The following is a 26,378-nucleotide window of genomic DNA, read 5'->3' as shown; positions in this document are numbered from 1 at the left end:
TAAATTAGTGTTCCCAACTGAAATTGGTTAAGATAATAGAGAACTGGCCTCCACATTAGCCCCAAATTAGCTGCATGTTCTTGAAGGAAAAACACCATTGTATTTGGTTTTTCAGTTTGTCATAAAGGAGGTTAGGTGTGAGCTCCACAATCTCTTCATCAACAATTCTAACTTGCCTATGCCACATGAGGTTTTCTCAATGATCTCTTTTGCTGACATTCATGTACAATCTGGTAGGGTAAAACTTTAATTAGATAATGTAAGACTGTCAACATAGTGAGCTGTATTTCTCTGTGCTGGATGCTACTCTTTATACATTAGTTTATTCAATCCTCTTGACGTTTCTATAAGAGAGGCACTGTTAAATATGGCTAAGAGATATTCATTGACATTTCTAAATGCATATAACAAGTAAGTCTGATTCAGAGTCTCCATTTAAGCTCACAGTCTTTTGGATTTAACCTCATGCAACACGACAAACACCTCTTGTCATCTCCATTCCTCCCCTACACTCCCTGACTCCATTTATCAGCACTCACTGAGTAAGTGATTCTAGATGGTAGCAGTATGTTATGAATCAGAATCTGGTGGCCAGAAACCATCATAACTCTCTGCAGGACAGGCAGGAGGAAGTCAGAAGAAGTCACATCCTCCACAGGGGATATGAGATGAAAGTCCTAGGACCTGATTCAGCCCTTACCGATACCTTAACTCGTTTCTGAGAACTGGTTTGGAAGACAGTGAGTCACTGCACACTTTTAGTCTCATTTATTTTCTAAACAAGAAAGGAAAAAATGAAAAGAGGAAACTGAAGATGAGATGCCAAATGCTTATGACCTTCACTTATTTAATTATCAGCAAGGATTAGAAATTAGAGTAAAGCATTTTCTCTTTAGGTACTCTCTAAAGTGCATTCTGTCACAGAAATGGGTAATGTTTCACATCTTCATGAAAGTCATTCATTGGGTTAGTTCCCTACTTGCCCTGGCCCCAGGAGAATCTTATTAGAAAAAAATTATAATTTTATAATTTTGGCTATATTAGTATAGAACTATGAAATTAAAGGACTTCATTTATTTTGAATTTTAATAAAATTATTAAATTACATGTTGATTGCTTGAGGTGTTCTATATAAAATAAACATATTAAATTATCATATCTATGTATAATAATAACAAACATGTCTTAGAATTTTCTGAGGGACTACAAGGCACAGTTACGTGCCCTGAGACACAATTTGAATACATTTGATTTAATCTTAATGGCCCTAAATGTTAGAAGTTATTATTTTACTTTTTATAGAGGAGACAATTAAGTTTCAGAATGGTTAAAGAACATATGAAAGGTGAAGAGCTTATAACATATGCAGGTAGAATAATCTACAACCATCTGAAACTAAAAATATTATATAGCTATAACTATATCATCCTCACATAAGCTATGATGAAAGTGTAGAGAAATGTAAACCAAAGAAAATGTAATGTCATCTTATATTAAAGCCGGGTATGAACACATTAAGGAACACATCTTTCCAAGATAGTTAGCACGCTGCCCATTGAGAAATAGCACAGTTTCAGCATAGATTTAACAAGTGAGATTTATATGAGCAAATGTCTAAGAACTATAGTTATAGGAAATACTTTCAATGGAAAGATCTCAAAGGCACCAAAAATATCACCTTACAATACAACTGAAAGGTCAGCAGGAACCATGATAGATATATCTTTTGGGAGGTAAATTATGTGCAATGATGAGAACTCATTAATGACTCTGTTTTGAGTTTTGAAAATGACCTAGAATCTTATTTATTCTAGCTTATTCTTCAAAAATCTACTGAATACAGGATATTCAACTTCTTATTACTGTAATTCCCTTTGTCTTATGGCCTGTTGTTTTATGATGATTACATGTGGTGGGGTAATTTATTTTTAAGTTACTTTATACTCCATAATAACTAGAATAGTTCTGGATGCTTTGTAGGTACCAACTAGACACATGTTGCTTAATTACAGAAGAGCTATATCATAGAGAACATTCACATAACAGAACAGAATGAATATAGTGGAAAGTTCTGGGTTCTAGTTTGTTTCCCTTTATGACCTTGGGCAAGTCTCAGTCACCCTGGGTTTCAGTTTTCTCACCTCTAAATTGTAAGGCTTTGGATTGAACACAATCTTGTGTTCACAGTATGTTTCCCAATAGTAGGCTTTTTAAAAGTACACTTAAAGAGATTAAAACACTAGAAAGCAACACCAAACAATTCAGACATAATTGCAATGCAATCACTACCTATGGCATAATTATGTCTCCTAGGGTATGAAAGAATCCTCAGAGCACGCTGTTTACTTGGGTGACCTTCACCTTGTGTCTTCATACTCATGAAGCAAAGTTCTTAGAAGTCTTAGTAAATATTTGCACTTTCTCTGATGCAAGCTTGACATGATCTGTACCTTTCATCTACTCTTAGAGGTAAAGTACACCCTTTTCTATGATCCACTCAGTTGACAGATGTCATTGTCAACACATTCACATTCACACAGTAATCTATAGCAAAACAAAGAGAAATATATTGTTCATGTAAACGTCAGAATTTTATTACATAACTGTGAAAAGTTTATGATAATGTATGTACAAACTAGTTGAAGCTCAACAACCACTAAAGCTATTTAAAAACTGACAATATAAGGTCCCTTTTATATAGTCGTTTTTAAAACTCTAATAGTTGGGCTTCCTCTATATCAGTGGTTCTTAATTTGTTCTCCATAGTAGAAAAAAATGTCAATACTATCTTTTATTTCTTTATTTTTTCTAAACATTTGTACCTTTTAAATGTTGCTGGTAAATGATGAAATCAATGAAGAAGTAGAAAATAAAGTCATAAAAACTTTCAAATCTACCCTACCTACATAGTTTGAAAACTTTCACTTTTATTCATTGACACTTGTACTCATAGCTTGGATTTCATATCAAAATTTATAGCAATTACATTTTAATTAGGTATACAAATGGACAAATATTCACTTTTATGCTAAATCTTATTCTAAGTCATTAAGTTAAATATTCCAGATCTTCATGGTGTTCACCAAAGTGCACAGCACCATCAAAAACACTTTGGAGGGGCCAAGCACGGTGGCTTATGCCTGTAATCCCAGCACTTTGGGAGGCCAAGGCGGGTGGATCATGGGTTCAAGACCAGTCTGGCCAAGACGGTGAAACCCCATCTTTACTGAAAATACAAAAAAAATCAGTCGGGCATGGTGGCAGGTGCCTGTAATCCCAGCTACTCAGGAAGCTGCGGCAGAGAACTACTTGAACCCAGGAGGCGGAGATTGCAGTGAGCCGAGATCACACCACTGCACTCCAGCCTGGCGACAGAGCAAGATTCCATCTCAAAAACAAACAAACAAATAAAGAAACAGTACACTGTAGAGAAGAACTAGCCTAATAATCAAATAACCCCCGTTACATCTCTGACTTCCTCTCTTCTCTACCAATCATTCTTTTTTTTTTTTTTTTGATGATGACTATGCTTCTTGTTAATTTCATGTCACCTAATTGATTTGTATCTATATAATTTTTTCTTTTTTCTGCTATGGCCAAATCAATCACAAAGATTTCATGAAAATAACATTAATAGTACCATAATAACTGTACAGGCTAACCTCTGTTGGGTACTTACTGTGTTCCAGGGAATATGCTAAACTCTTTTCATGGATAAACTCATTTAGTCCTTACAATTGAAGACTGTTACCTTCTCAAGTAGGTGTTACGAGAAGGTCTGTGTTCTACATCAGAAAACTGGATAGAGAGGATAAGAAGCTTACCTAATAACATATAGTAAGTGTGGCAGGATATTGAGGTTGATTACAAAATATTTTTCTTCTCAATATCTTTGGAAAGTAGAAGTTGCCCCAGACACCCCTTAATTGGCATTAATTACTCTTTCCTTCATTCACACTTAGAAATTTGTGTAAAATTTTGTTATTTACCGAATTTTGTTTTACATACAATGATTTGTGTATATGACTAGATTATGGATATATACAACTACTCTATTGTTGTGTTGCCCTGATGATTCATGCAATAACCGACTGCTGGCAGGCACATTCTTAATGTATGATAATGAAACATCAAAGACATGTCTACAGGGATGAAGACAAGTTCAGAGAGTCTTTTTGGATTTCTCAGAAAAGGAATCATAATTTTAAACAGTACCTGTTTAATCGGGTTACTTAAATGATTTAGCACCATTTGTAAAAGGGATTTTAGCAAATCTTCTAGAAGTCACTGAGAAACAGCTGCACACATAGTTTCTTATAACACACATGAGAAAACATTTTTTTTTCATTAGAATCATGCATTCCTCAGTGGTTTCAGTTATCTTTGCTTCCTGGTTAGAAGGTCAAGTTCTTCCTTTCAATTACATGGAGTTTGGTTAAGTACAACTGCACAGACAAATCAAATATTTGAGGTGTCCCTATCATTAGTCATGGAGAAAATTCAATCCACAAAGATAATAACCAGATAAGTCATTTTTTAAAACTGCTATTGGAAATAGGCAACTAAGGTCCAAAACTGCAATTTGAGAAGTCAGAATATTTGTGTGTTAATGTCTTCTTAAGAACGCCATTCCTCTATCTCATTTACATGGAAGGTGCAATTTTTATCACAAATAAAGGAATGTAGGTAGCATCCTATAAAATGTCATGTGTGGCAGACACTGTGCACAGGACTTAGGAAAGAAACTCATATTGTCTCAAACTATTTCAGGAGGGTTAAGGTAAGACTGCTTCTTGCATCAAATTTATTTGGGTGGAAATATTTGTTGTGTGTTCTCATTGTGTTTATGGTGATTCTTGTCCTTTATTCTACAAATGAAGTAGATCTTGAGGTTAGTTTAATTCATGGAACAAATAGTCTGGGGCATCTTCAATATATAGTATCATCTAAAAAGATTCCAAAATAAACATGTAGTGTGACTGCTGATCAGAGGGCCCAGGAGAGACCTCTAAGGTGACTCCTATTGGGAGGACTATAACCGATCATGTCCTCAAAGTTCTTGCTTCATGGAAAACCACCAGAAGTCAGTAGACCTTCACTCCTCCCCTGCCATGTCTCTCTCCCTATTAAGTCATTTAAAAGTTAACAATCCAAAGGCATCGAGAGCATAACCACAGCATAAAGGAACAGAGGTTCAGCAGAATAAAGCACAAGCCTTCTCCAGCACTCCATGGGTTCCTTTTCACCAAGAACTTCTAAAGAATTTTTCACCCTACCATTACTTTCAATACCTATACTACTTCTTTCTGAAGTCAATTACTGGCTATCTTGGAATAGCAATTTAATACTATACAACAGGGCTATCTTAAAAGTACAGTCATTCTTCTCCAAAGCTATTAAACCAACATGCTTGCTTTCTTTGACCACATTTATTTGTGTACAGTTTAAATGAGTTTCTGTATTAGTTACATTATTCATATCATTAACTTGATTTTTTTGTAATTTATATGCACTTTCTAAACACGAGAGACCATATGCCAGGAAATTAAACAGCTCTTTTTCTTTTTTTAAAACTCTATGGGGTTTACCAGTAAAACAGAGAAAAATACTTGGCTTTTGTGTAAAGTGAACATTTCGTTTTCTTTCAGGACAAATACATTAAGTCTGATTGGGGGCCATTGATGTTCGCTGTGATTAAATGATGGGATTTTGTGCTTCAGCATCTAAAGTTGCTTCAGAAAAGGTGAGGAGGAGGAACAAACAAGAAGAGAAAGCTATTCAAAATGTCTATTTAAAAGGTAGCATTATTTTCTATTCAAAATGTCTATTTAAAAGACAGTTGCTGTGGGCTAGATACCATTAGACCTGTTCACAACACAGTCAAAAGACTGCCTTTTCACCTGCAGCGTTTGTCTCAGTGAACAAGTTACTTTAAAATACAACTGAACTTCAGACCTATTGGAAATAAGATAGCAAACTATTAAGGCAATGCACTCAGAGAAAGATAGAATGAAACAAATCTCTTTTTTTCCTTAAGAGTCTCTGCTCTGTATTACCTACACTTGGGCAAGAGTTTGACAATAAAAGACAGGTGAGATTACTCAAAGGCTATAGGAAAAACTAGCAATTGCCACCCACTGCTAATGCCTCCAGCATGATCTAAACCTGTGAAATACCATTTGCTTCACATACGCGACTACTGACTAAGAAACGAAGTTAACAGAAGTCTTTGGCGAGAAAACCCACTGTCACAGGTGGCCATGGCTGAACCACTCAGCTTTTCCCAGCAGGACAATAAGCTCATCCCTACTAACACAACTGTCTTGCAAAGCTGCTCAGTTTAGGTTCTAATCTACACTTTAAGCATGTGCCTATAAGAACTGATAAATTACACAGAGAATGACCTTCTGTTAGAGATCTTTAAAACATAGTCTCTTCTTTGCAAAATGACACTGATAGCATCGTATTCCTTTTCAGATTTGTTCAATATCACAGGGTATTCTGGGTATCCAGTAAAATGAATTGCTACAGAGTAATCACACTAATAAGATATGCTACTTATTATGAACATTTCCTTTTTTTTCAAACCCAGCATTCTCTTCTGGTAAAATTTAATCACCAGTCATAGTTTTCACATATCGCAAGCATTGCAGAAGTTTCAAAACTAAAGTGAACTAGATGATTATTCCAGGTTTTGTTGTAATAAGTGTGTTAACTATTTTTAAAGAAATTTATCCCTATCAAAATCAACACTTTCATGCAAGGAAAAGATAATGGCTTTTGACCCTGCATTAGATAATGAACATGAAAACTTTGGAAGCTAGAGACTATATAGCTTTTCATAATTATAGTATCCTTAAAAGCAAATGTACTTTTGGAACTCTAGTGATGTTCACAGTCTAAAACCACTGTGGGCTGGATTTTTATTGTTTAAATATTTACTATTTTATGCGTATATTGACTGGCATTGACTTAAGTGTCTAAAGTTAGAAAATTTCCTTTCTCTAGAAGACTAAATCACAACATTAGAGTGAATGGCAAGAATTTAAAGAATAACTGTGATGCATAATTTGTATTGAACTGTTGAGAGCTAACCACAAATATTAAAATGGGCTCTGTATTTAGAGCAACTAATCATAATACTGGGACACAAACTAGCGTTCTTTAAAACCATCTGCACTTCATGACTTGAAATGACAAGCAAACCTTAGAGAAAATGAAGAATGAAACTCACATTTCATTTTAATCTGGAAAAGTCACCTGGGCTTTGTTTGCAAGGAAAGACTAAATTTATCAATTATTGAGAGTAAATAACATAGTCTCTACACTAAAAGGAAAGTTTGGTTACACAGGCCTGAAAGAAGGTGTGTAGATTAGGAACGGAATCAAGAATTTTACAGACTTGGTTTGTAAGAGAAAGTTTTTTTCACCTTTTTCCATTTCAGAATTAGAAACAACCCTATATCCCCACGTTATTTGCCATCAGATGCACAATCAAATAATGTTTCTATTCATGTAGATTTGAAAGGATCTTCATCCTGTGTGGGTTATTTTATTTTACAGTGGCCAAGGGAAAGAGGTTGCTGCCAATATGATGCTAAGGGCATGCAGAATAAAGACTCACTCCTGGGCAACTAAACAGTCCACCGTTGTGCTGCGCTTGTGGAAGAAAAAAGCAAACCCATCACAACTTTGGGACTTGATCAACAGTGGGGAGTCACAAAACTCTTCTCAATCTCTGCATTTTAAATCTCCACTAAAAATAGTTCCTCTGTAATGGGGCTTAAAGTCCCATCCATGCCCAGTGATGGAGTACAGTACTTAATTGTTTCTGACTAGGGTCTCTGCATCAGCACTCTGAGAGTGTGTCTTTTAACTTTTAATCGCCTTCTGTGCTCTTTAATTAGACCTGTTCACAAGACAGTAAAAAGAAAACGCCTATCACTAAGCTTATCCAAGACGTTGAAACAGGCCATTTTAGGAGTCCAGGAACTTTTGTACAAGTCTTAGCATCTTCCAGGATTAATCTGTTTTCTCTGGTTTCCACTTCCTTAAATCAGGCACACTTGGGGGAAGGGAGAAGCTCTATGGCTATTAAGACAACTTCAATGTAAAGACACTGCCTGGTGGTAATTCCCTCGTCTATTTCCGTTCTTTATTTTGTTCTTTTACCGCGTGTTATCTGTTGGCTACTAATAGGACCGGAGGGTAAAATGTCTTTTCTCTCCTTCTGAAGAGAAAGCTTTTGATCCCTCACTGAGAGCAATCCTAAGACTTTCTCCAGGGGCTGGGATAACTAGAAAAGGGCTCTGCTCTCTCAGAAGGATGTCAGAGCCCAAACCATACAGCGTCCCTCTTGCTTAGGCGGGAGATGCAAACAGCTGAAGTGCCTTAGCTCCCACTGGTGACCCACAGTAGGACCAACCTCGCCCCGGCAGCGCCCCGGGCTCAGTTCACTCACGCTCCTGGACTCACCTGGTGCTGAGGACCAGCGCGGGCAGGAGAGGCAGCAGGTAGTGCGCTGGGCTGAATTTCATGCTGCTGCCTGCCGGGGTCCTCCTTCCCTCGCTGCCTTCGCTCTCTCTCCTCCTCGGGATCCTGTCGCTCCTCGGTGCCCGGCTCTGTCCCCAGCCAGTGATGAGCGCTCTTCGGCAGCGAAAAGGCGGAGATGGACACACGGACGACGCCTGGGCAAGGCAGGCGCTGGGAGCGAGGAGTATCTTCAGGAGTGATGTCACCGGCGAGGCGAGCCCTGCCCGGGATTGTTCGGCGTCGCCGCTCCGGAGCCCGGAGGGCGCGCTGTCACTCGCGCTGGAGGCGGCGCGGGGAGAGGGAGGGGGCGCCTCGCGATCGCCCCGCGCGCTTCGGTCACCGCGCTGCGCTCTGGCCAGTCGGGTGAGCACCGGCCAGGGGCGGATCATTTATTCCCGCTGCTCCCCAGGATGGCGCGGGGCGGGGCGCGGAGAGTAGAAACCGAATCTGCCAATAATTGAACTTGCGTACTCGGCAGGAGATGAGACCCAATTCACTGGGAGAGACTTCCTGACGCTTAGGGTCCTAGGCAGGTGTCTCTCGCCTGCTTAAACCGTGTTTGGAAGAATGTCGCTCTGGAGAGAGTGTTTAGAAGATTGTTCTAATTAGAACTGCATAATGATTTGCCTGAAACAGATGGAAGGAAGCGGGAGTAAGCAGCGTCCAGAAATGCACCCTCAGCCCGTCATGGCATTGCAAGCTTCTTAACCCGTGAATGTTGACTGCAAAGAACCTAAGAACGTTTCGGGACCGTTAAGACATCTGCTGCTCTGGGTTTTGAAGATTTCTGATCTCTCTGATTTCAGTCGTCTGTACCAGCAACTGCCAATGGGGTTGGACCTAGTGGCTCAAGTTCACACACCTGAAGGAGTCCTTTTCCTCAGGTGAAACTCATCAAGGAGACCTAGCGGACAAAAATCATTAAGATGTTAACAATAATCAACTCGGAATGATGGTACTGGAAGGTAGAGGTTTTGTAGGTCATTTTGTTTTCTATATTTTTTAATGTTCTAACATAAATATCCAATATTTAATAGGCTCTATTTAGAAAATTTAATTAGAAAAATTAAATAGCACAATTCTAATCCAAAACACCATTTTGCAAAAGCAATTCTGAGAAATAGAACTACTATCTCTGCTACTGAGATATTCAATTCTAGGATCTTTATAACATGATATTGCGTGTGTGTGTGTGTGTGTGTGTGTGTGAGAGAGAGAGAGAGAGAGAGAGAGAGAGAGAGAGAGAGAGAGAGAGAGAATGAGAATTCCATCGGGATATTATCCTGGTTATATAACTGTGTATAAAGCAATCTTCGTACATTATTTAATTTAATCTTCACAAGAGCCATCCTAGTGAAATAGATGTTAATATCACTATTATAGATATAAGCAGACCGAATATCATCAAAATCTGACTATATATATATAAAAACAAAAACAAAGAATTGGTTCTACTAAGTCCGAAGAAAAAATGCCTCAAACATCACACCTAGCACTCCTAGCCCAGTGTTTGACACAAAGTTGTGTTCAGTAAAGGGTGAGGTGCACCAAAGTCCCAAAAGATAATGGACAGCTGTATCCAGGAATTCCTATCCAAAGGGTTCAGGTTATGTTCCAATTATTTCAGGATCAAGTTCTTTATAGAGAAATTTAGATGATACATGCTCTTCAATCTCATTTTCGAAGACATTTGTAGGAAAAATGCATTTGCTGTAAAGCTTGATTTTAAAGAGGATGCAAGTCTAAAAGGTTAACCATCTAATTTACTTTTTTTTTTTTATGGGATTGAAGGTTAACACATGCATATAATACAGATTTGCTTCAAAATCTTGAGCTGCTAAACTAGATGAGTAATAAGTTTTGAAAAGTGAATATTAGCCCCTTGGGCAATATTAATAAGATCCACAACATTATGGATCTTGTATATGCCTAATAAGTAGGCATATACAAATAAACTAACATGTGAATTGCATATCATTTACAAAGAAAAAAAATGACACCACACTTTTCTAAAACAGAACTATGATTCCAAGTAAAATATAAACTCTAGTTTGCTCCTGCCAGGGTTTTCTAACAATAGATTCCCCGCTCACTTTGAAGGAGATTACTTGAGTTGTATACTCAACAAAGACATAAGGCTACTTGGTACTTTTATTTAACTGTGTACAACAGGAAACAACACTCATATTTGTAGAACACATTTTTATATAACAACTTTGCACCATTATCTTATGTCCTAATCATAGAAACCAAATGTGGTAGTTATTTCTATTATTTTTATCTTTTCCAGTTAAGGTGACAGGTTCAGAGTAGTTAAGTAACTTGCTCAAGGTCACTCAGAGACTTATATAGTGGTGATGGCATTCAAATTCAGTCTACAATACTTCAAAATGTATTCTTGAGAAAAAAAAATACACATGTAAGAAAAAACTTTCCCCAACCTAAGTTTTATTACTTTCAACTAGACATATAGCATAAAACAATCAAATTACCTAATGTCAATGAATAAAAAAAAAATCAGAATGAACTTTCTTTACACTGTATCTATATTGTATATCTATAAAGAACCACAAAGTTTGTTGACCTTTGTGCATTTACTGCAAGTTACAAAGGAAAATAAATTTCCCCCAAAGACATCTAACTTGGAAGGGCATGAGAGTAACATAGTAGGGAAGTACACCTTAAACAGTGAGCATAAGTGAGACTCTGGAAACTCCCACAGATTTAGAGAATTGAAGTATTATTTTGAATTCAAGTACAGATGTGTCTCTCAGCAGAAGTCTTTTCTTCTAGGAAAATTACAAAACTAGGAATCTCCATCACCGATGACATTCTGTCCACATTGTCACATAAAAGCTTAAATTCAGAATAAATTTTGTGGCTTTGGAGAATTGGTAAATGAATTTTAAAGATATAGCAGTACAGATAGCAATTCTCTTATCTTAAACTACTTATCCTATGCTGAGCCCTAACACTGGAGTCAGCAAGCATTGTTTGTAGTAACTGTACCCAAGTCTGATAAAGAATATCAAGAAAAGCCAAGCAGTTGTGCTGAGTCTCTAGAAAGTGCTAGGATTAGGAGATATAGAAGTTATTTTAAAACAGCTTTATTGATATTTAATTCAGGTACTAAAAACTTCACCATTTTAAAGTGTGTAATTTAGTGTTTTTATACACATCCACAGATTATGAAATCATCATCATTGTATAATTCCAGAACATTTTCATCATCCCCAGAAGAAATCCTGTACCTGCGAGTAATCACTCACTCGTCCCCACTTTATCCCTTCTCCTGACCCTCCGTAGACACCAATCTAATTTCTCTCTTTATGGATGGACCCAAATCTTGACATTTCATATAAATTAAATCATACTATATCTGGTTTCATATGACTACTCTCTTTCACATTCATGTTTTGAAATTCATCTGTATTATAGCATATATCATTACTTCATTTCTTTTTATTGCTGAATAATATTCCATTGTATGGATATTCCACATTTTGTTTATCCATCCATCAGTTAACGTTTATTATAGTTGTTTTCATACTTTTGCTATTATGAAAAACTCTGCTATGATCATTCAAATAAAAGTTTCTGTGCGAACATCTGTTTTCAGTTCTCTTAGATATGTACCTAGAAGTGGAATTCCTGGATCATACAGTAACTCTATGTTTAACATTTTGAGAAACTGCCAAACTCTTCTTCAAGATAGTTGCACCGTTCTACATTTTCATTAGTAATATATGAAGATATCTATTGCTTTACAACCTTAAGCTTGTTAGTTGCAGTTATTTGTCTATCATTATAGCCATCTTAGCTGATATGAAGTCTTACTGTTTTTATTTGCATCTGATAATCATGATCAACATATTTTCATATGTGTACCAGCTATTCAAATACATTTTTGAAGATACATTTATTAAATTGTTTTTTTCAATTAATTTTGAGTTTTATTTTTGTATAGTAAGAGTTCTGTCCATATAATGGGTATAAATCCCGCTTAGATATGTGATTTGCAAATGTTTCCTAATCCATGGATTGTCTTTTTACTTTCCTGTTGGTGTCATTTGCAGCACAAATATTTTTAATTTTGATAAAGGTCAATTCACCTACTTTTAATTTTAGGATTATGCTCCTGAGGTTGTATCTAAGACAGCTTTGCCTCACACTAGGTTATGATTATGTATGCCTTTGTTTTCCTCTAAGATTTTCACTGTTTTAGATCTTAAAGATAGGTCTCTGATCCAACTTTTGCGTATTTGTGAAGGAGGGGCTCAGCTCCATTGTTTGCATGTGGGTATCAAGTTCTCCTAGCAATATTTGTTAGAAAGGTTATGTTTCCATAATTTAATGGCCCTCCTATTTCATTCCTCACACAGTAATACATTTTTTCTTATTTCTGTTTCTTTTCTGCCCTCATATTCTAAACTCTCATGTCCCCTAGAGTTTCATCCTTGATCCTCCACTTTGAAAATTCTATATTTTCTTCCCAAGCTGAACTTATTATTTTTATGGCTTTTACAATCTTCAATATGGTATGAATCTTAAAATTTACGCCAGCCTAGACTTCCTCACTGAGACTTTACCTGAGTTCTATATGAATACCTCAAAGTCAAATTCAATCACACTGAACACTTCTTCATTCTTCCTCTGTCTGACCATCCTTCGGTGTATCTCCTTACACTTCCATCAGCTCAGTCACACAAGTTTAAACCTGACAGTTGTCTATTACTTTCACCTCCAGCTTCTCCCACATATAGTCAACCACCATGTCCTAGAGATTTTACTTACTATTTATTTATAACAATTGTCCCACCTCTATATGACACCTGTCACCTGGGCTTTAATTACAGGTAACCATCTCTTGATTCCAAGTGTACTTTTTACTTTAAGATGAATTTTCCTAAAAAAATCCCCCTTGTATAATCTATCTAATATCTTTATAACCTTAAATCTCCTAGAAAATTACTCTCAAATAAGAAAACGAATACATGCCTCATTTTTTCTCTGTTTAACTTTCATGTTGCACTGTAAACACATTAATGGAAGTTTGCCTTGGTGTGTTTTTATAATTTTTCATGTTATTCCTTCTTTATGAAGTGTTGTCTTACTCAATGTAGTCAGATATTTACTTTAATCATTTAAGACTCATCAAGGACATCACTTCTTTCTAGAATGCTTTCTTGAGTCCATCTGCCACCACAAACTTGGTGAGATCTTTCTTTTCTGAATTTCATGACCTGTGGTAGATTGCCTTGAGTTGCACTGATAACATTATATTGCAAGTAAATTTTTATGTTTTCCACCACACTATAAATATTTTTTACTTTTCTTTGTGCTAAAGATAGTAAGGGTATTATATAAAATTATACTCTTATTTATATATTTCCTAGGATAATTATTAATTTTATTCAGATACCTGTAGATCTAGGCATTAAAGAATAAGAACAGAAAAAGATAATTTATGTGATTTATTAAAACTTTGTTTCATTTTTTCATACTCACTGTTTGCTCATTGCCAGTTAAAACTACTTACAAGGTAGTTTCTTCTAGTAAGGCCAATTATTCATTATTTAAAAGACAGCTGCCTCCTAAAAGAAAAAAGAGAAATATAGACTAATACTAGTAACTGTGCTTCATACAAAAGTAAAAAAAAAAAGTTAAACAAAATACCTTCCAGGTTTTTTAATTTTAATTTTTATTAATATATAATAGCTGTACATATTTATGGGATAAATGTAATATTTTGATATAAGCATGTAATGTGTAATGACCAAATCAGGATGATTGGGATGTCCATCACCTCAAACATTTATCATTTCTTCGTGTTGGGAAGATTCCAGATCTTCTCTTCTGGCTATTTTGAAACATGAAATAAATTATTGTTAACTATAATTTCTCCTCTATACTGTTGAATACTTTAACTTATCCCTTCCATTTAACTGTATTTTTGTATACATTAATCAAACCCTTTTCCATTCATATTTTCTCAATGAAGAGATGTCTGCAACTCCATTTTACTGCAGCACTATTCAGAATAGCCAAGATATGGAATCAAACTGAAGTTCAATCAAAAGATGAATGCATAAAATAAATGTGATACACACACACATTCAGCAATAAAAATGAATAAAATCCTGTCATTTTCTGTAACATAGGTGAAACTGGAGGACACTATGTTGAGTAAAATAAGCCAGGGACAGAAGGACAAATATAATGTGTTCTTACTCATATATGAAATATAAAAATATGATCTCATGAACATGGTACTCACTAATTATTTTGAGCTGAGATCTCTCCATTGAATGAATTTGACCCATTAAATTCCCTACTACCTTCTTTGTAAGTCATGCTACTGGTTTACATGATGGTTAGAAGTTTATGCAAGATCTCTGGAACAGGAATTTTTTGGAAGAAATATAGGCCAAAGGATCTCGCTCTTTTTTTTTTTTTTTTTTTTAATACGTATTACTAGGGAAAGAGTTCCACATTATTTCTTTGTTAACATCACCATGTGTCAGGTATCCTGGGACTGGGTCTATTCTCTTGGAAAAAGAAATAGACAAACATAGTAATATCTGTATGGATTTGCCTTATTCTTGACATTTCATATAGATTGTTCTCCTTCTTTTTATCCAGAGGCAGGAGATACATTGTAAATATGCTTTCAGAGAACATTTATACTGGGAATCCACCAGGGTATTGAAATTTCAGTGAATCATTTTATACCTGTGTTTTCAAGTCTTTCTTTTTCCATTTTTAGTATTTTCATATTTTTCAGTATATTTACAAAGGAATCTGGTCTGTCCAACTGATTCATTCACTGGATCAGTTAAATTCCACCTAACTTCTAAACTTAATGACATCTCTTTTTTTTCCTGGGATTTAGTGTAGGCTTCCCTTTGCCACATATGTTTGTATCTCAGTGAATCTATTGGTACAAAAATTTAAGACCCAATTTAGTCCCTCTTCTATAATTATTTATCATTATAGAACTACAACTAAACCAAAGTTTTTAGTGCATAGCTTCTTGTTGCTCACTATACCTGACATTAGACATATGATTTTCGAAGACCACTTCTTATCCACCATTATATTCAGCTCCAAATATAATTAGTAATAAAATTTCTGTTTCTGAGCATGAATAAAAACAATTAGTGCCAGATTTGCCCTCTTTCTATAAACAAAATTTTGAAAAAAATAATGGTGACTGTTTTCAAAATTGGGGAATAAAATAACAGGATTATGGGGATAAAAGAAAAAAGCTCATGCTTTTTTTTGTATACATTATACATTATACCAACTTTCTAAAGAGGACCATTATTGACTACCATGGTACTAGACGGTAAAGCCCAAAGCAAACCATAGTCTTCCTGAGCTGAGGAGGCAGAAGTCTGAAGTTTGAACTGCTAGAGTGCCCAGGATTTGTGGGAAAAGGTAACAGAGAAGAAGAAACTTTCCAGAAACCCGAAAAACACATGCATGGGAGTTCACTATGAGTCCCTGGCCAAAGACTGCACTATATAGACAGGAAGACTCTGAAAGGCTTAGTTTGGTCAACCTGTGGTTGCAATGAGGCTGAGAGTAGAGTAGCGGTACCAGAGTTCTTCCACTACTATGAAATACTGTAATTCTCATTTAGCCAGAGTAGAATAGCCACAAGAACACTTTGCAAACACCTCAAGCATTTGGCTGAGACTACAAAGAAATAACTCAGGCTTTTAGAATAAGAGCTACACTTTAGTGTAAGAGATGTATCTTAGGACTAAGCTTACAGATGATATAGACTTATCATAAAACATTTATTTTAAAGTCTGACAACATCAAAAAAGTTTCAGTATTTTAACTGCCTACAGAAGAGAATTCAACATTCATTAAAAGACAGCGGTGTATTCAAATATCTGCAGTGTAGCCAGCACAATGTCAAACATGCAATCAAAGTATGAGACACATGAAGAATGGATTATACTCATAATCAATTAAAAAAAAGTTAATGACAATAGAACCCAAAGTAACACAGAGTTTTAAATTAGCAGACAAAGACCACTGAGAAATTGAAACTAGAAAAATATAAATAAATGAAAATTCTAGAACTGGAGAGTACAATATATGAAATTAAAAATGCACAGCTTGAATATTGAAGAATGAATACTGAAGAACGAAGTTAAAGACACACAAATATAAATAATCCTATCTTAAGGAAAAAGAAAATAATTGAGGAAATATATAGATAGGGATTTAATCAACTATGATATCATATCAATTTGTCTAATAAGCACATGTCTGAATTTCCAGAGGGATAAGAGGAAAATATGAGGACTTACAAATTATACAAAGAAACATTGAGAAAAACACCAAATATGCTTAAAACACAAAAATTTTCATTTTCAAGAAGGCCCACCAAACTTAAGCAGGAATGAGCACAACAGTTTCAAAATTAAACATATCATAATCGAACTGCTGAAAATAAAAGATAAAGTGAAAATCTTAAATAAGGATATTATATACAAGGGACTTTCAATCTTCATGACAACTAGATTCTCAACAGAAACAAGGAAGTACAAAAGACAATAAAATAGAATATTTAAAGTAATGTGAAACTGTTAATCCGGAAGTTTATATTGATCAAATATATTCTCCAAAAACAAGGACAAAATAAAGATATTTCCAATAAATAAAATCTGAAAGAATTTATTAACAGCAAATTTGCCCTGGCACAGATCATAGCTAATGTTCAGGTTGAAGACGAGTGATACATACACGACAATGCAAATTTCTAGAATAAAATAAGGAGTTCAAAAAGTAGCACATATTGGCTATCTTTTCTCCTTTTCCTTTTTTTAAAGACAAAATAAAAAAAAAGAAACTTTATATTATTGGTATTAAATATGTAGAATTAATATAGGATAGCAGTAGCACAAAGGATAGGAATGAATTGAATTATGCTTGAAATAATCTTTGCTTTGTTACAGTTGTAAAGCATGAACCTTAGGCAGAATATGAAAAATGTGAATGTATAATATATTCACTAGAGTAAACACTAAAACAAATTGCAAAAATCATACAGCAAATATTCCAAAGTGGAGGGGGAAAAAAAGAATAAAAAAAAACACATTGATCCAAACTGAGAAAAGAGGAACAGCAGAACAACAGAATAAAGAAAATAGAAAGTGAATGGTAAAATAGTAGATATAAATGAACCATATCAATAATTGAATTAAATGAACCCAAAGAATGTCAATTATAAATGAGAGACTGTCAGATTAGATAAATATGCAACTAAAGTCTATCTACATGAGATACATTTTACATATGAAAACAAGCAAGGCAGCTTTCCATAAGAAAGATTGAATGGATAAATTATAAGTGGAAAAAAGATTTCATGACACAATGTTACTTGTGATAAAAGAGACATTTTATAATGACAAAATGTTAAATTATCAGAAAGCCATACAATCTTAACTGTCTATATACTTAAAACAAAATTTTAAAAGAAAATCCTTAGAGAATTCAATGAAAAGGAAACCAGTATATTGAAGAGATGTCTGCACTCCTATGTTTGTTTCAGCACTGTTTACAAAAGCTAAGTTTTGGAAGCCAACTAAGTGTCCATCAACAGACAACTGGATAAAGAAAATGTGGTGGATATACATAATAGAGCTACACTCAGCCATACAAAAGAATATCTAGTCATTTGCAACAGCATGTATGGAACTGGAGATCATTGTGTTAAGTGAAATAAACCAGCCAGAAACACAAACACTACACGTTCTCACTTATTTGTTGGATCTAAAAATCAAAACAATTAAACTCATGGAAATAGAGAGTAGAAGGATGGTTATCAGAGACTGGGTAGGGTAGTGGGAAGGTTGGTGGGGAAAGGTGAGAATGGTTAATGGGTGAAAAAAGAAAAGGCAGAAAGAATGAATAAGACCTACTGTCTGACAGAACAACAAGGTGACTACAGTCAATGATAATTGTACATTTTTAAATAAAGAGAGTAATTAGATTGTTCGTAACTCAAACGACAAATGCTTGAGGGGATGGATATCTCATTCTCCATGATGTGCTTATTTCACATTGCATGCCTATATCAAGACATCTCATGTACCCCATAAATATATACACCTACTATATGCCCACAAAAATTCAAAATACATAATAAATAAACTATTTGGGACCATTAAAAATAATAAAAACAAATGCAATTATAGATGAATATTTCAAATTGTTATTTTCATAATTAATATATAATTATACAAAATAGTTAGAATATAAAATATTTGAAAATACTATTAACTAATCTGATATAATTAACATTTATAAACTAACTCACCCAAAATTCAGTAAACACATTTTTCTAGATGTAAGTGGAACATTAACTACAACAGATAAAATGTTTATAATATAACTCTCAATGCATTTAAAAAAATTGCAACTTCCAAAATATTTACTCTGTCCCAAGCAGAATTATATTAAAATTTTATGTCTAAATTTCCTGATATTTTAAATAACCAATGAATCAAAGAAGAAATCATAATGAAATTGGAAAAGATTTCTAATTGGATGATAATAGCAATATAATAGGTAAATGACTATGATACAATTAGAGTGATGATTAAAAGATAAATGCTTATATTAGAAAGAATAGATATTTAAAAAGATTTATCTAATATTTATCATAAGAAGCTGGAAAACAAGGCAAAATGGACTGAAAGTAATTGCAGGGAAGGAAATAATAAGAGAAAGAGAAAAATCAATAACATAGAAAATAGAAACAAAGAAAGAAAATAAACACAGCCAAAAATGACTCTTTGGAAAATTTAATAATATTGATAAATCCATAGCAAGTTTAAGGATACAAAATAGAAAATATGTAATACCAATATCATGAATAATAGACAGTAATATAGATCTCACAGATATGAAATACATGGTAGGGGTATATTACACTAATATATTTGACAACTTGGATTAAATGGAATAATTCATGAAAAGTAAAATATAGCTTACCAAAATAACCCAAGAGGAACTAGAAAATGCATATAGTCCTACCAAAATAACTTAAATAATAGTTCAGAAAATTTCATTGGTTTTCTTTCTTCTGAGACACAAGGTCTTGTTCTGTCTTCCATTAATCACTGATGATAAGAGGATTCTTGTGAAGCTGAAATTGATGTAAACAGGAAATCACAAAATAATTGTATATTTACTATGAAAGGGTAAGTGAAAGATACTATCCACTTTTGGATTTAAGGAACCTTCTTGGCGAAAGTAACACATGTATATATCAAATAACACAAGAGGGCATTTACTAGGCTAAATAGACTGTCAGCATTGATTCATGGACAAAATAGAGCTCTGGTTCTAGAAACAAACTGCTTCTATTTGAATAGCACATTTCCTGTCATTAGTTCTAAGACTTTGGGAAGTAACCCGATTTTCTGGAAAATAATAGTACTTACACTAATAACTAGGAGGATTAAATATTGTTTTGGTGGTCCATTCTATGACTATTTTCAAGTTCACTGATTTGCCAGGACTCACAGACCTCCGCAGTAGATTATGTATTCGTGGCTAAGATTTATTACAGCAAAGAACAAAACGTAATAGCAACAGGAAAAACATATTTATTGATGAAAGTTAAAATGGGTAAGGTGAAGGCTTTCAATTCCTTCCCTCTCCAGAGTCCCATAGGACCCACTTTCTCTCTAGTAGAGAACTACAACACACAAGTGAGAAATCTTTGCCTATTGAAGTGCACTTTGTCTCAAGGGTTAAGGCTTTTATGGTAGACTGGTCATACAGGCACTTTTTCATTATGCAGTCAGCCATGATTACTGAAACTCAGGACCTTAGCATAGATTCCAGATGTACATCATAAGTCTTGCTAAGCACTCCTGACAAGCAGGTACATTGGGTCCCATTGTTACCCAGGAATAGAATATAATATCATCAATCACCAACATAAAGAAAATTTGAGGACCGCATTCACAGGCATCAGCCAAGTGTAAATCATGATTCTAGTTTGCCCTCGAAGCAGGCAAGGATTGAGTAACCATAACTGCTGTTTATTCTTTTCCATCTTAAGCCCTTAAACACTAACAGGATTCTCTAAAAAATGGTAGTACCTGTATCACAGAATTACCATGAGGATTAAATTTCTTCACACAAAAGGACATAAGAAGTGCTCAATAAATATTAGATGTGATAATAATGGAATGATTTTGTCTTTATTATACTATTTTAATTAAGAAACAATGAATACTTTATGTTCTAAAGTGAAGAATACTGCAGTAGTGGTTAGAAGAACATGTTTAAGTGGGTGATAGGATGTGAGATATAAGACTGGAAAGGTAGGAAGAATCAGTATCATAAAAGCTTTGATTGTCATAAATTAATTTAAACTTGTCTAAATTAAAATGTTTGCAGTGAAAAACATTCACAGAGCATTTTCCCCATTCTGTCTGTTATCAATTTTATTAAAACTGACTATTTTGGAGGATTTGGGGGAAAAATATAGTAGTGAAAAACCCAAAGTATTGAAATTGCATGCTATTTTATCTTCCTATTGCTAGGAAGTTCCCAATTTCCTATTTCCTACTTGTCTCAGTCTTTCTTGTTTATTTTCCATAAGACCCTTTTAGTCGTGCACTTTACCGTTGTTTATGGCATTTTTTTTCCCAAAAAGCTAGACCAAGAAATTTATCAGTTCTCAGTCATATTGGCTAAATATGACATCTCATCAATCAGATAGACAATAGGCCTCATTACATACTACTGAAATCAAATATGAATTTCATATTAAAACCTCACTGGTAGGGTTCAGTGGCATGTGTCCCAGCTGCTCTGGAGGTAAAAATGGGGAGGATTGCTTGAGGCAAGGAGTTTGAGGCTGCAGTGAGCTATGATCACTATTTTGACTAGCCACTGCACTCCAGCCTGGACAACACAGTGACACTTCATCTCAAAACAAAATTAAAACAAAATTCTGAACTGAACGTGATTTTGAGTAGAGTTAATGACCATCAAATATTGTTGCTTCAATACTTTTTCAGAATAGGAAATAAGTGACTGTAGGTATTACATTCATTAAATAAAGTATGCAACATATAAGAGTGTACAATACATATATGTTTATATGTAAATTCATATGTAAAGACAAACATAAATCCATATGTGAAGATACATACATGTGTATATATATGTGTCTCTATGTTTATATTTTTTATATATGTTTATATTATATACTTATATTCAAATCTTGGAATCATTCTCATAATTAGTGGACATTTGCTGTTTTGTCTGCCTGCTCTGCTTCCATTTTCCTACTGCTGTAAATACACATTGATTTTCCTTTGGAGAAACACCTCTGTCTTTTCTCAGTTTTGGTATAAATTGGGCTGGTACTACGTCCTCGTTTGAGAAGTGAGTGCACACCTCAAGGCTGCTAACTAGCATATTCTTTACTCTGGTCACAACATTGACTTGAGGATGGGCTATAATGAGTACAAAGACACCATGTATATAAATTTTTAACAGACCAGCCTATTTCAAACATCAGTTTTTTAGTCTTTCCAGACTACATTTTAACATTTATTTTACTTTATTTTTCTGCCTTCTGTGACATTCAAAAGTAATGGTTATTGCCAATTTCCTTGTGGTTCCCCTCCGCTATTAGCAAATCGTTTGACACATCTTTTGTGGAAGATCTTGTTTACATTCACTTTCAACAGCTCTTAAAATTTATTTCCCATACTGGCTCCCTAAACTTTCACTTATGTTTTCTTGCTTTTTGTTTTAAGGTTAGAAAAATTGAGATTTCTACACTATGCATTGCCTCATTGGAATTATCTGAGGCACATTTTCCTTCCCTGTGTTTTAGCACATCAGCTTCTGAATGTTAAGGTAACTTGTAAAATCCACGTAACATTTAAGTCTGCATTTGGTTCAGGTCTCTCTTTTTCATTTAATAATTTATCTTAAGCTCACATTCACTGTACTTCATTCTCCTGTTGTCTGTGGAAATCAGGCTGCCCAATAAACAGCTACATGGATTTATGCTGAGATCTCAGCCATTCACTGCAAAATCAATCAGATTCAAATGGAGAATGTACCTTTTTGAAAGAAACTGATTGCATAAGTTTTGGTTACAATTGCATAAAATGTAATTGGATAATAAAACTTGGTCGTTGCAGTGCTCTGAAACTCTCAAAGCATGGAGGAAATAAAAACAAGTAGTACTATTATAGTGAATAAAGAAATGAAGCATAGGGAGGTAAGTGACATCCAAGGTCACCCTGGATGCTAATAAACTATCTGGAATTTTTGATACAAGACATAAAATACCAGTTTATTATCCTAATTTTTATTGTCATCCCCCAGTTATTTGTAATTGAGAACTAGCTCTGCTAGGCATTTTGTTGGGTATGGTGAAGAATCCAAGGATTGATAAGACGTAGCATCTCACATGCTAGATGGAGCCTAGAATCTCTTGCTAGTTTTCTTCCTTTGCTAATTTTAATGTGTATTGAGTACCATTTAAAAAAAAACTGAAAATAAAGTTGCCTACTTTATTGAAAAGGCTTCTCATCTCTATTTCAATTTAAGAAGAGCTACATTATTTTAAGTAATGGATTTCAGAATCTTCGCAGTAATAACAGAAAGAAAATCCTTTTCTCAAAGTGACATTTGAAGTTCGTTAATGTAGGATAAGGGGTGCTAAGGAATTAGAGAGTTTAGGTTATTTGCTCATACAGGATGAGATAATTTCAGTTTTATACAGGGATAGAAAGGGGTAGGGAAGAGAAATGGCGCGGTATTCTTGGCTATTTACTATTCATAAGCCCTCTTCCAGAATTATATCTCAGGCATGAAAGGTGATCTGGTAGTTTTAGACAACATGAAGTATACTCAAAGTCACTGATTTAATAGAGTATCACTTTTTTTTTTTGTTTTAAATTGATTGGAGATCTTCATTTTACATTTTTTAGAAAGAAAATACTATGTTTTAAGGAGACACAACTAGAACTAATCTCTTTGAGTTAGATAGGTATAAAAATAAACTGTATTCAATGCATCAGGCAGTATATAAAATTCTCCATATTTAATGTTGCAGTTAGTTTTCTGTATTCTGTCCAACAGCCAATTTGAAGATGAGGATACATCTGTAAAGTTTCAGAGAAATTAAGGTACTTGTCCAGCCTTACTCATCTTGGGAATAGGAAGTTGAGTGTAGAGAGGCAATACAGAATGGCGATTGAATGCAAGTGACACTTGTGCAGTCATGGGCAAATATTCTCAAATTAATCAATTACAAAATGAGGATAATATTAATATTCACCTCTTAAAGTTTCAATGGCTGAATGGGAGGATACACGTAAAGTTCCAAGTGTAGTTCCTGATACAGGGTACACGCCTAATGAATGTTATTGATGGTATTGGATGCTAGTGTGCTTTGTTGAGAACCCTTCATCAAGGCCCACGTATTCACCATCTCTGCTGGAAATGTCAGTTGCCATTGTCTGATGATGATTTCTTTCAGGGGGAACTCCTCTCTACTATAGAGAACTGCCTTGTGCAAAGTTATTCCCCATTCTAGGGATTGTCTTTTTCTTAATGAGAGGCTCATGTGCAGATACAAAGGCTCAACCTTCTTACTTAATTGGAAAACCCTGAAGGTCCATCTCTTAACAACAAAGCCCAGCAATATGGCCTGCTGAGGCTTCAGCTGCAGCTGCATCGCAGGTCACCTTCTCTTCCTGCCCAGTCTGTCTTCCTCAATTATTTCAGGTATATCTTCTGAGAGCTCTTTCCAATAAACCTACATGCTACTCTTTGTCTCGGGTCTGTTTTCAAGAATTCTAAGACACTGATAATGATGATAATAGTGTTGTGTGATGTAATGTGATGAAACTTACTCTAAAGTTACCTCCACTAATTCCTATCAAGGATCCCAGGTCACACAGCATGAGAATTAAATGCATAGTATTGGAAAACACAGGCTGCCTGTAATTGCAGCAAACTACTTGAGTCATAGTTTCCTGATCTGTAGAATGGGGATACTATTAGTTCCTAATACCTGAAGGTTTTTTACTTAATTTTAGAAATAAAGAGATACAAATTTTAAAATTCCTGTATTAAATACTATATTCAGCTATTAATCATTATTCTAAGTCTCAGTACATTTACTTGAAAAATGAGAATAATTATACTACCTTCTAGACTTCTGGGAGATCAAATGATGCAATATAAGTGACCAAATTTTTACTAACTACAGCATAATTATAAAGCATTTTTCTGGTCACTACTATATCACACAGAAAGGTGCCAAACTGGACCTAACTTTTTGTCTTAGGACCTGTTTAAATGAGAGTACAATCCTGGTTCAAGGACAGTAATTGAGAAGGGATCTTGTCTCATATAAAATCATATGACAAGAAAACTGAAAATAAATTAACTCAAATCTGTGTGTGTGTGTGTGTGTGTGTGTGTGTGAGAGAGAGAGAGAGAGAGAGAGAGAGAGAGAGAGAGAGAGATCGATCTATGGTGGGCTGAATCTGCGACCTTGCATAAGTCACCTAACACTGCTGAGCTTCAATTATTTGCTATCTACTGAAGTCCCAGATTGTATAATAAAGAAGTACTGAGATAGTTAATGGTATAACATTTGTGGAGGTCTTTCAGAGTCTTTGATAAAGGATGTCACATAAAAAAAGGCATGATGTCACTGTTATTTAGCAAAAAATAGTATAAGGTGGCTGCTCAGTCAGAATACCTAAGTGTAGAAAATAAAATCAAGGTATTATATGAATTTTCTCAACTTTTTCTGTATAGTCAAGTAACACAGTCTCTGGCCCTTTCTAAAAACTCGTAGAGCAGTTTTGACTAAGCACCCATGTAAGCTGTAAGTCCATAAAGAGAAACTGCACTGATCATAAAGACTTTGTATTTATAGCTTATTTTATAGTTTCAACATAAACATAGAATGATAGCTAAAAGCTCACAATCTGGTGCCAACTGCTATCAAACTCTGGCTCTAAAATATATTAGCCATGTAACCTTGAGTAAATTACTCACCCCTTTCTCTTTGCTTTTGTTTCTTTATTGGTAAAATAGAAACAATAATATCATAAACTTTATAAAGAGGTGGGGGTTAAATAAAATAATTAAAACTCTTGCACATATAAAAATTACTTACTGTAGGTTAGTGATTCTTATTACATGTAGCCTCATGGGGTCTGAAAGTTGACAAAGGTCAAACAGCCTTGGACAAATAGTGTAATATTTTCAAGACAGAAGAGGGTTGCACAATACTGCAACAGAGTCAAGATTCAGTATTATGAAAGGGAATATCAGTTTCTCTCATGAAGAGCCTCCCCAAATGATGTCTAGAAGTCATAGTCAAAGCAGGCACCCATGATTTAAATACAACTAATGCAATCAGATAACTAGCGCAGGGTCATGGCTTAGATCTACTGGGCCTTGTCTGTCATCTGAAGCAGTATTTAATGTACCTCATATATTTATGTAAACTTCTGCCAAAAGTTGACTTAAAGATACCACTTAGTTTCTCACAAAACTAGACATTTTCAAGACAAGAACCATATTCTTTCTGATCTGTAATAGCTATCTCTTTCAAAGGAAATAAATAAATTCCACACAGAAAATTGTACTAGAAAACTATGGTGATGCCAGAAGCAAATGAGAATTACTGCCTAAATTCTTCAGCAAATTAAGATCTGTTTCTAGGGAAAGTAATCCTAGGGAGCAATTATCCTAAACCTTAGCATTAATCTAATTTATCTATATAAATTTTATATATATACATACATATATATATA

General features: G+C 34.6%; 1 protein-coding gene across 3 annotated transcripts in view; it reads right to left on the bottom strand.

Annotated features, from left to right (window-relative positions):
• Nucleotides 1-9,172, bottom strand: part of LUZP2 (leucine zipper protein 2) — a 583,280-nt gene extending 574,108 nt beyond the window's left edge. For 2 of the 3 annotated variants that reach the window (XM_017851852.1, XM_017851851.1), the window contains exon 1: nt 8,476-9,172. In XM_017851852.1, the coding sequence (XP_017707341.1) occupies nt 8,476-8,921 (446 nt within the window). In that variant the 5' untranslated portion in view covers nt 8,922-9,172. The remainder of the gene's footprint in view (nt 1-8,475) is intronic. The other variant, XR_001881449.1, reaches the window with a different exon arrangement.
• Between the last annotated feature and the right edge of the window lie 17,206 nt (nt 9,173-26,378).

This window comes from Rhinopithecus bieti, unplaced genomic scaffold, assembly GCF_001698545.2.
Source record: "Rhinopithecus bieti isolate Rb0 unplaced genomic scaffold, ASM169854v2 scaffold_34314, whole genome shotgun sequence".
Taxonomy (NCBI): Eukaryota; Metazoa; Chordata; class Mammalia; order Primates; family Cercopithecidae; genus Rhinopithecus; species Rhinopithecus bieti.
Note: the sequence above shows the minus strand (reverse complement) of the source record. Positions and strands in the feature narration are given on the sequence as shown.